Source organism: Sesamum indicum, linkage group LG9, assembly GCF_000512975.1.
Source record: "Sesamum indicum cultivar Zhongzhi No. 13 linkage group LG9, S_indicum_v1.0, whole genome shotgun sequence".
NCBI classification, from domain to species: domain Eukaryota; kingdom Viridiplantae; phylum Streptophyta; class Magnoliopsida; order Lamiales; family Pedaliaceae; genus Sesamum; species Sesamum indicum.
In genome coordinates this window covers 6,647,739-6,658,798 of record NC_026153.1, presented here as the reverse complement: position 1 = coordinate 6,658,798, position 11,060 = coordinate 6,647,739, and the positions used below count along the sequence as shown (strand labels likewise).

The window sequence follows — 11,060 nt, the reverse complement described above, 5'->3', positions numbered from 1 at the left end:
CCCCCCCCCCCCCCAATCCCCCCCCCCCCGCCAATACATTAGCCTCGATGATGAGAAGTAAATTTGTTTATCAAATTTTATTAGTATTATTTTATCTTGAAAATATCTAAGTAACATGTCCTTTTAGGTCTGTCCACCGCTTCCATGAGCACATCAATACGATTGTGTGAGGATACTTTCCCCACTCGTGGCTGTGTATGAGGCAGGTGTCACCAAAGCACCAGCATTTTTTGTTCAAGAGCATGAAGGTAACCAAATTTAAATTAATTTGATTTTATCTAATAATTTAATTATTTAATGAATTCTACTACTATTTTGTTTAATTTAATTATTGTAGATGACCTATTGGTGGGACTGTAACTATAAGTCCATGTTCCCTGTCTTCAACATGTGGACCACAAGTATATTTGGAAGACATTATCCATTGTCCCATCCAGCTTGGTCAAGCCATTCTGGCTGACTAACGAGGTCTGGCTCCAGCTCCAAGCGTACTGGGTCAGCAAGGACTTCCAACAGAAGTCCTCAAAGAATAAAGCGAACCAGACGGTGAACCAGCTAAACATTCTTGAGGTCATGAAAGAATGGGATAAAAGATTTATAACCTCAGTTAACATTTGAATTGATGGACTCTAAATATTTAATCATAAATCCTTTAAATTTATCTGGATACTTCTAAATTTAAGGTCAATTTGGCTTAATAAATTTGAATTTGAGGGAAGAATCTGAAGAAATAATCTCAAATGATTCTATTTTAAAAAAATTCAAAATCAATCAATATTCATCATAACATAGTTCAAAGTTAAAATTGAAGAATTTAAAATATTTTAAATTTAGAATTATCCAAATAAATTAAAATAAATTGTTATCCGATTTCAAATCCTTTAACACAAATACAACCTCAAACAATATCATCCTTCACCTCTAAATTTTGAATCACTTAAAATTCTTTTTTCAAATTTATTTTTATTTTTTGAAAATAAAATTCAAATCCACCAATTTAAATATAATTTGAAATAATTTATACCACGAAGCAAAAAAAATCCTGATGTGATAGGGATCTAAGGCAGAGGGCATGAGGGTAAAGGGTGAAGGGAGTTGTATTTAGGTACACCTTTGATGCTATTCAACTGGTGGTGTCAGTACCCATGTGACTGTGTGGCCCTCCTCACCTCAAAGAACCCACAAAATGAGACAAAAGAGTCCCCTAAAGTAGCCTTTAATCATCATACCATATAACACCACCCCTTTTCTTTTCTTTTTTAATTATTTTGCTCTTGGATTACAAACCCCCCAAACCCTCTTTTTCCATATAGTCATGATTCTAATCTTGTAGAGCAATTAGGGCTCAAAAGAGTGGCCCTCTCTCCACTTCAATCCATCAACATTCATGCATTTATTATGGCTTAGTAGATATGATATCAGTATTTTATTTTATAATATAATCTCATACATGATTATATCAATATTTTACTTTATGATGATCAGATAACACTTGGAAATTTTTTACTTGGTAAAATATCCAAGAAGCTCGCTCTCTATAATATGAATAGTAGGTAAAAAGATATAGTAAGAGTTATTACTAACTAGTAGGTTTTGTTTCTTATATGCTATTGTTCTTTGTGGTCCAGCACACAACTGCTGCAGAATATATCAACAAAGTAGAGACCCCACTCCTCATAAATCACTTCATCTGTCCTTTGCTCAAAAGCATTATGTGTTGTTGCAACAAGTAGAGTATGGTGTTGATGATGAATCTTGAGGAGATCTTTTTCTTCTGTTGCTGGTATGGTTTGGCTGTACAGCTAGAGGACTTTTTACTTGTATATGCTAACTCAAACTTTCTGCATGGTTCAATGCAAAATGGCAAATATCAACAACATGAATCTAGTTGCAATTGTGTACTTGAATTCATGTTGTGAAACTAGTGCTCTTACCAGGCTACGTTAATCCCTGCTTGCTAACCATGATCAGCTACAACACCTACATTTCAATGGCTTCGAGCCCAGGAAACGCATTAAGTCATTAACATTTCTGAGATGGGATTTTTTAAATTGGTGAAGAGAGGAGTTTTAAGGAGTAAAAGAGGGGTACTACCTCGTCGTTCGGGAGAAGGGTGTAGAAGCCTTGCTGGGTGGAGAACTGCTAGTTAGCACAGGGGTGTTGTTAGAGGATGTTACTGGTGTGGTGGTATCAACAGCTTCAGTTGAAGCATGAGAGAAAATGGTCCTACGTTCAGCGGCTAATTTTGTTGGAGAGGCAAAAAGGTTATCGGGTAGGATATGCTCCAAACTGCTTTTATATCAGACATGAGAAACTCACAATAAGAAAGGCAGAAAATTGATAAGACCAGCTGGGATAAAACTCTCTGGTACCTTTTGGGGAGATAAGAGTCGTCATCATCGACATTCTGGTGCCAGTTGCCATCAGTGATGTTGGAGGTGGTGGTGGATTTTTTAGTTTCTTCTAACAGCAGCTTCTCATTGTCAGCTGCAAAAGGTAGAGAGACCCATCATCAAACTCTGCAGCAACTATAAGTAAGGGCTACAAAGACGATCTTGGGTATTACAATATAATAGTGGATTTCTTTGCAATGTTAACTAAAAGATATACACATGATGCATGTTTGTTCCACTGAATAACCTTGCACGCTATCTTGATTAGTAGCATCCGAAGAAGCAATAAAATTTTGACTCATCAGCAACTCAGACGATCTTGGAGAGGAAACCGGGACACCAGCCGGCAGGCCTGGCAGAAAATGATTGTTATGGTGCTGATTTCTCAGTTCCATCAGTTGTAAACTCATCATCCTCCTACTTTGAAGTTCAAAGGTTTCCTGCTCCAATCTTCTCCTAAGCATCTCTTGTGTACTCAGAAACATTCTTGATCCTGCAGGAGAAAAGGAAAAAAGGAAATTCAGCTGATTACTCATTTACCCGTGAGTAAATAAACAGTCAACCTTGTGCACTCACCAATAGGGAGATCAAATAGCTCCCTGGAATCAATCCCAGACGGGCTTAAACAAGGTGAATACTCCCCCCTCTCCAGGTGTTGATGTTGTTGCTGCAACTGTTTCCTGTAAACAATTCAATTAACAAACAGACATCATCAGCAGGAGAAAACATGAAAAAGATCACAGTAAAGAGTAAATAAAGCAAAAATAGTACCTGTCCGGGATCTTTCCTTTCTCCTTGTATGGTTTGACAAGCACACGAGAATCACACAAAAAGTGAGGGTTCCCTTTAGCCAAAATGAGTCTTACAGTCTCTGGGTAGGCAAATGTAACGAACCCAAACATTCGTTTCTGCTGGTATGGAATTCTAACATCTTCCACCGGTCCAAACATGCTTTAAACCAGGAAAGCAGAAACAATTCCAAGTATCAGTACACATAGTTGCAGCAATTTCAAGAATCATAAGTTCCAATTCCTGATCACTTACCTAAAGTAACTGGAAACATCTTCTTCCTTGAATGTACTGTCAGCTGGAAACGTCAAGTAAATTTGCCGGGAGCTTGGACTTGCACCAGCAGCCAATCCCATTGAAGAATAGTCATGCCTGTTTGGACCACACTTATTAAATTTGTGGAATTTATTACTCATCATCAATGCAGCATCAGCTCATCTACCAAATGCACCAAGCTCAGAATAAGATATCACCAACAGCTGATTCCAACCCAACACCTCAAGATTGAACCAATAGCCACAATAGAGTACAAATAGAGATTTAATAGGCGAAATTATTTTATTCTAAATTGTTTAAGACTACAAGGAGAAGAATTCTCACTGCATCTATTACTGCATTGGACAAATAATGTACTCCAAAAAAGAAAAATCTATTATAAATTCAAGAACAAAATAGGAATCGAGAAACATTACCAAGAAATGACAATGCTCAACCAGGGTGGACAAAAAGCCCATGGCTTTTGAATGAAAAAAACGAGTAAAAGCAAAAATTCAGTACAAAAAAAGAAGAATGCCCAGAAGGCCAGAAGTTATTTAACAAAAAGGGTCACAATTTCTAAATACAGAAAAAACTTCACAGAATGTTGAATGATGCTAATTCCCAAAAGAAATTACCTCAGATTTTCGTTCAGAAAGCTCATGCGCTTGTTGTAAGGAAAAGGATGATGACCTCTGGGAGACATGAGTGCAAATCTCTGCTGCTGCTGCTGCTGCTGAAGGGCTTTCATTCTCAAGAACTCATCAAACATTGAACTTGGAGACCCCACCTCAATTGCTTCACCACCACCAATATCACTGTGCAAGAACTTGCAAGAACTTCCATTTTTGCAAAACCCTCTTGCAAAGTACATGCAAGGTCTCCATCCAAATCCACTTCCACCACCACCCACTTCTTCAAGATTAGAAAGAAAAGCAGCATCATTTACAGAACAATCCCCCCGGTGAAATGGGTGGGGATGAGGAGATGGAATGCTGTTCAAATCCTCACCATAAGGGAACATCAAAGAATCACTCCTCCCACTCGGACTCATTATTGGATCCACCACTGAATCGTCTAGGAATGGTAACTGATCCTGAACTTGACGTTGCACTGGCCCACCGCCGTTCAAGAACTCGTCCCCAAAATCATTACCGCCATAGAAATGCAAACTTGGTGAGCCTGGACCATTACTACTATCACTGTTGCTACAAGTAGTAGAACCATTAAGCACAGCTGCATAAGAAACGGGCCGGGGACTATTTCTTGGATAAGAGGTTGAAGAGGGATTCCCCAAATGAAACCCATTATTATTCGGTATCAAGATTCTTGGTGAAGTTTGAGGGAAAGGGCTGTTCGGGCTAATGGGACTCGCGAGAGGAGTTAAAGGTTTTGGAGAAGGGGTATTTGAAGGAAGCCCCAAATAGGCCTTTGCTTGGTTGATGAGAGATAACAAGAGGGACTCAGGGCCAAAGGCTAACCTTATCATCTCCTCCTCCCCTCGGTCTTGTATCAGTATATAACCCATGATTCTTGTAGCGTTTTCCGGATCCAAACTCTGGATCCTTGTCATCACTAGTTTTGTAGCCTCGTAAGCATCCATGGAGGTGTTCGTTCTTGTTTTCCTTCTCCTTACTTCTAGTCTCTGTGTGTGCTTTTACCGAGTGGTGTTGAGAAGTAAAATCCCATAAGAGTCCAACTCCAAAGAGGGCTCTCTCTTCCCTCTCACAGGAAGCAAATGAGAGAGAAGCGGAAGGGATAGGGTTTTAAGTAGTTTGCAAAAGACCAAAAACCTTTCTTGAGAGAGAAAGAGAGGGTGAGAGATTGATTCTTGGAGGGGTGGGGGTGTGTGGTTTAATTTGGAGAATCATCAATTATTAGGATGGTGTCCCTAAGATTTAACCAATGCCATAAAAGGTATAATGATGAGTTGGTGCTTATATTTTGGCAATCATTACATAAATACCTTATCATAAATAAATACAGAGTGTGAGTGGCTGTCTACGGCAAGAACAGGGAGGACTATTAAGTGCTCTCTCTCTCTCTCTACATGCAAGCCCATAAATGGATGGGTTCATTTCCGCCGGAGTTGGTCAAAGTTTGGGAGCCGGAGGCGGCGGTGGTGGTGGTGAACTGAAAGGGCTAAAACGAATTTGCCTTTTCCCCCGAGCTGCAGCCTTTGGGAGACTAAAAGCTTTCTCTCTCCTCTCCCTCTTTTTATCTCGCTCTCTCTCTCTACTGTGTGTGGTGGGGTTGTCTGTACTCAATTGGACAAAAGACCTCTAGAAAAGATGCTGCTTTTCTTCCCTTTTCTTCTCTGAAACCACTCGTGAATCTCATTTCCGTACATTTCATCCTCCGAACGAGGCGGACAAACGCCGACGGCGCCTCCTTCCGGCGGCCGGATCCGCCGTCTACCACCCGGAAAAAACAGAAGCTGAACATGAGACCTCAGCTTCTCCTATTCTCCGCAGCTCACAGTGTTCATAGCTTGCCAACTATAGACGCGCATGCAAAATTATACAAATAATATAAGTATGATAATCTTTTTCAAAATAATTAACTTTATTATGTATACATATTCTTTTTTATTATGTAAATTTGGAATCATAAGAAATATATATTTATGAATATTGGAATAATAAATATAATTATTTTCTGTCAGATTTTTGTTCAAATGATCAAATTGAGACTAAAATAGTATATAAATTAAAATTCTATATATGTGGAGACATGTTTATTTAAATAAACGCTTTTATTTGTTTATTCCCTTCCAATGTACTTTACAACTCACCCCATATTTGTAGGTATCCACAATTTGATACTACAAGTCATATATGAAATTCTTTTATGTAGATTTGATCTCATTAAATTGGAATTAATTATACGATAAATTTAATATATACTTATCATGTAATTGATGTAAAATTTTATAAAAAATAATTAATCATATGACAAATATTGATTCGATTCAACAATTATAGAGTCTTTGTAATAATTATCGATGATATAAAGAGTTTGTTTTACCTTGAAATTGAACAGCTCAAACGTGTTTTGAGTACAAACATAATTTTTATACCACTTGACTCCTTTTTTCCATATACTTCGATAAAGCTGTAATTTATAGCTTTCGATCCTATTGTATCTATTTTTCATCTGCTTAACTATTATGTACATTAAACCCCACTTGGCATTTCAAACTATAATACATACAAACTGTTAAATGCAGACACACCTAACGTATTGGGTCATTTGCACTTTGCCCCTGGCCGTTTTTTTTTTTTAACCATATCACCTCCCAACTTTTGTAATTTTTGCAAATTATCATTTTTAGGCTAAAACTAATCTATTTTTCGGCTGTTTGAAATCGCGTGCTTAGGTCCGATTTCTTAAAAGGTAAATTGTATTTTTCACTTTCATTTCAGAAATTACAAAAATGTCTTCTTCTCCACTGTACACAACCATTGATTCATCACTGTCCACCCTATCGTTGGGAACGTGCTCAATAGGACGATATTTTCTATACCAACGATTTCTTCGAGTCAAAAAATATAATTTCACATTCTAATCTTTAAAAACAAAAAAAAAAAGGTGCTTCTTCTTCGTCCACCATGGTTAGGCCTGTCAACGAGTCGAGCTCGAGCTCGACTCAAGATCTTCGAGCTCGAGCTTGAGCTTGAGCTCGACGATGTATTCTCGAGCTCGAGCTCGAGCTCGGTTTCTCGAGGTCGAAAGAAACCGAGCTTGAGCTCGAGCTGTCGAGCTCGAGCTCAAACTCAAGCTCGCCAAGCTCGACAGCTCGAATCATCATCATCATTATTATTATTATTATTGCTTTAAATCATGAGATCGAATCATAAAATTTTACATAGATATAGTTAATTACGTTCATACCGTCTGATATGATTTAAATCATACCGTCTGATATGATCTAATTGACACAGTCTTCTATATATTTAAATTTCGTATGAATCGGGTGCCCGAATTTTAAAATTTCATAAGTATTGATTAAACTTTTTAATCTCATTATATATATAATAAAATAATAATTAGAATTGTTCAACCATCATCATCATCATCATTATTATTATTATTATTATTATTATTTTAAATAATAAAATCGAATAATCAAATTTTTACATAGATATAGTTGAAAATAATATATGTTAACAATTTGCAAAATTTATGTATTTATAAATGTTAGTATAACATTGATGTAACTATCATCTTATATTGTTGAAAAATATGGGTTAATCGGGCCATCAAAATTCAGATCTGACCGTTAGATATGATAAAACTTACAAAAAAATACATTTGGTAAAGTTTTAGATTTATTGGATATACGGATATTGAGATATCGTACTCGAAACATAAGAGTAATCATTCAAGACGGTGTATCGTTGAATCAGGCCATGTGATTTTAAATCATACCATCGGATATGATCTAATGGGCACAATCTTGTATATATTTAAATTTCGTATGAATCAGGTGTCCAAATTTTAAGATATCGTACTTATTGATTAAATTTTTTAATCTCATTATATATAATAAAATAATAATTAGAATTGTTCAACCACCACCACCATCATCATCATCATTATTATTATTGTTGTTGTTATTATTATTATTATTATAATTTTTAGATGAATTCATAGGAATTACTAAATTTTGACATAAATTTATAAATAATAAAAAATTATAAATGAATCACTTGTCAATTTAAGAAAAATATAACGTAAAACAAATATATTAAAATATAACATAAAGTTTATATATGTCATATTAAATAATAATTTTAATTATAAAAAAATTATAATTTACTAAGTTGCTAATTAAATTTATTTTTATATAAAGATTAAATGTATAAATAAAAGTACCATAATTTATTACTATCCAAAATAAAATGTATGATATTGATTAATAATTATAATATATGGTCAATTTTAATTATAAAACTAATCAAATATTAAATATAAAATTAAATATATAAAAAATTCAAAAATAAAAAAATATATAAAAAAAATAAAAAAATATTCACCAGCTCGCGAGCTGGTGAACAGCCAAATATGAGCTCGAGCTCGAGCTCGAATTTTTCAAGCTCGAGTCGAGCCGGCTCTTTCAGACACAAAATATAAGCACGTGTGTTCACACGCTTGGAATATTCTTATTTGATTTGTTGAAAAGTGCAATATGCAATAAAAACCAAAGGTTGGGCAATCGAATATATAAAAAAAAAAAGATTGAGGGGCTAAATGCAAAACCCCTCGTATGTTGGGAGTGTCCGCAATTGATCCAGATACAAAACTAAATAGAATATAGGTAAATTTTTTAAATTTAAATATAATATATAAAAACGTATAATTAATATTAAAATTATGAATCCAAAATGTCATAATTACTTTTTCTAAAATCAATTAGGTTGCATTCTGATTAAAATTTTTGAAATTATGAATTTCAAATACTGTGTGACAAATCTTTTAAATATTTTTGGATAATTCTCAATATATAGGATTTCAAATCCTTCCATTTAATTTTGAACTAAAGTTGGATTTGGATTGAAGATTTCGAATTCTTAATTGAATCATTTTAAATATTTTTATCCGAAAGAAATTTGAATTTCATCCATATTTATCAAAAAATAATTCAAAATTAAACTGAAAGGATTTGAAATCCTTTACATTGAGAATTATCCAAACATATTTAGAGGATTTCTTATGAATTATTTGATTTCAAATACTTCGATCCAAATGCAATATGTTGCACCATATTTTTGTATTTGACCAACCGCCCATTTCAATCTTATCCCTCAAATTTGTTTATATTGCTGCAAAGCAATAACAATTAGGGAATTACATTCTTCCCTCCTAAGATTTAATATAATTATACGCAAACTCTTTATAGTTTGAAAAATTACATATAATACCCATGAATTTGCTTTCTTTTAACAAATAAGTCATTCCATTAGTCACATTTAATTGAATTTGCCTATATTAATAAAAAAATAAAAAAATCTAAATTTACCCCAGTTGACTTATTACTGATTTATTGCTGATCACATAAATCTTTTTATGATCAAATTACCCTCATGTGTCTTCATGCATTAATGCGTGTGTGAAGGTAAATTTTCACCGTTATAAGAGTAATTTAGTAAAAAAAATTATTTGGCCTATAAAAGTCAGTAATAAGTTATCGAGGATAAATACCAATTTTCATTCGATTTTTTTGTTAACATCAGTAAATTTAGTGAATTTTTTGACAAACGAATGAACTTATATGTTAGATGAAAACAAATTTCAGTGGTGCTAAATATAATTTTTCAAACCACATAAAATCAAAAAGACAATTATATCAAATTTTAGGAAAAAGAAATATAATTATTTCTAATAATTATTAAAATACAAACCCATCACAGTTTTTGTGGAGAAAAAGGATTAGTCAAAGGTTGAGTAAAAACACAAGAGAGTCTTACGTCGACTTTCCCAATAATCTGTCGTTTAATTTTCCCACGACGACGAATTTAAAGCAAAACTCCACTCTACATGTTTATGTGATTCACCAACAAACATATATTTATAAATTACACGTGCACATTTGGACAGACAAAAAGTCAAGAGCAATGGATTAAAATCGAATCATGTCCAAAAAAAAAAATATTTAATATGCTAAGACATTTATAGTGATTGTTTTGATATTTTAATTCGATAATCGGGTTTAATTAATTTTTTCAACTTATAATATTGATTGCACACCAAAAATTTAAATGGCTTATACATTTTTTTTATAGTGAGACGTTTTTTTCAGAATAAATTCGTAAAATTTTTATAAAATCAGAACAAACAATATCTTATGCACTAAGATACGATCGAATTGCAAGTTACATAAATTTAGAATTTAAATATTTTATTGATTTAAGCGTACCCACTGAATATGTTATTATTTTAAAATTTTGGTATATTCAACAGGTACAATTTTTCTAATTTGGCTAAGCGTATCCACCGAATAACCAATTTTTAATATATATATGTATATATTTAATTTTATTAATTATATTAAAAAATATATTATTATATTATTATTACTAGCAATTTTTTTTATCAAACTACCCTTATCTCCACGTATGCATTAATACATGAAGACGTATGAGGGTAATTTGATCATAAAAAAATTATTGTAATAAATCGATAATAAGTCAATTAGGGGTAAATATAATTTTTTTTCTTGATTTTTTTATTAATATTAGTAAATTTTTTTGAATTTTGACTCACGGAGTGACTTATTTATTAGATGAAAGAAATTTTAAGAGTACTAAATATAATTTCTTAAATCATAAAGATTTACATCTAATTACACCAAACTTTAGGGACGGAAAGTGTAATTATTCCTTAATATTAAATTTGTTGTAATTCCACTAATTTTACAGCTTTCCTTTACTTTGTGGGCCTTTATTGGGGAAAAGGTGAGTAGGCCCAACCCAACTCACTTGGGCCTATGATTAGAAGGAGTTGGCGCGTGGGCCTTCTGCATCAGTTCGTAAAAAGTTATCTTTACCGACCCGACCCGTCGGAGGGTTTCAAATGTGTGCCAGCCTGATACGAATCTCATAATAAATTAACAAACTTTGT

At 33.6% G+C, this 11,060-nt stretch overlaps 1 protein-coding gene across 2 annotated transcripts; it reads right to left on the bottom strand.

Moving 5' to 3' along the window:
* On the bottom strand, nt 1,507-5,890 carry LOC105170909 (zinc finger CCCH domain-containing protein 46). Of its 2 annotated transcripts, none has more exons than XM_011091840.2 (9): nt 4,076-5,890; nt 3,438-3,554; nt 3,165-3,344; nt 2,970-3,073; nt 2,641-2,886; nt 2,373-2,487; nt 2,095-2,292; nt 1,935-1,994; nt 1,507-1,841 (listed from the first exon to the last, which is right to left on the bottom strand). In XM_011091840.2, the coding sequence occupies exons 1-8, from the start codon at nt 5,038-5,040 to the stop codon at nt 1,988-1,990; spliced, it is 1,932 nt and encodes a 643-aa protein (XP_011090142.1). In that variant the 5' UTR covers nt 5,041-5,890; the 3' UTR covers nt 1,507-1,841; nt 1,935-1,987. The 2 variants fall into 2 exon arrangements, with proteins under 2 accessions (XP_011090142.1, XP_020552658.1); XM_020696999.1 differs by having other exon boundaries at nt 2,095-2,289; nt 4,076-5,884.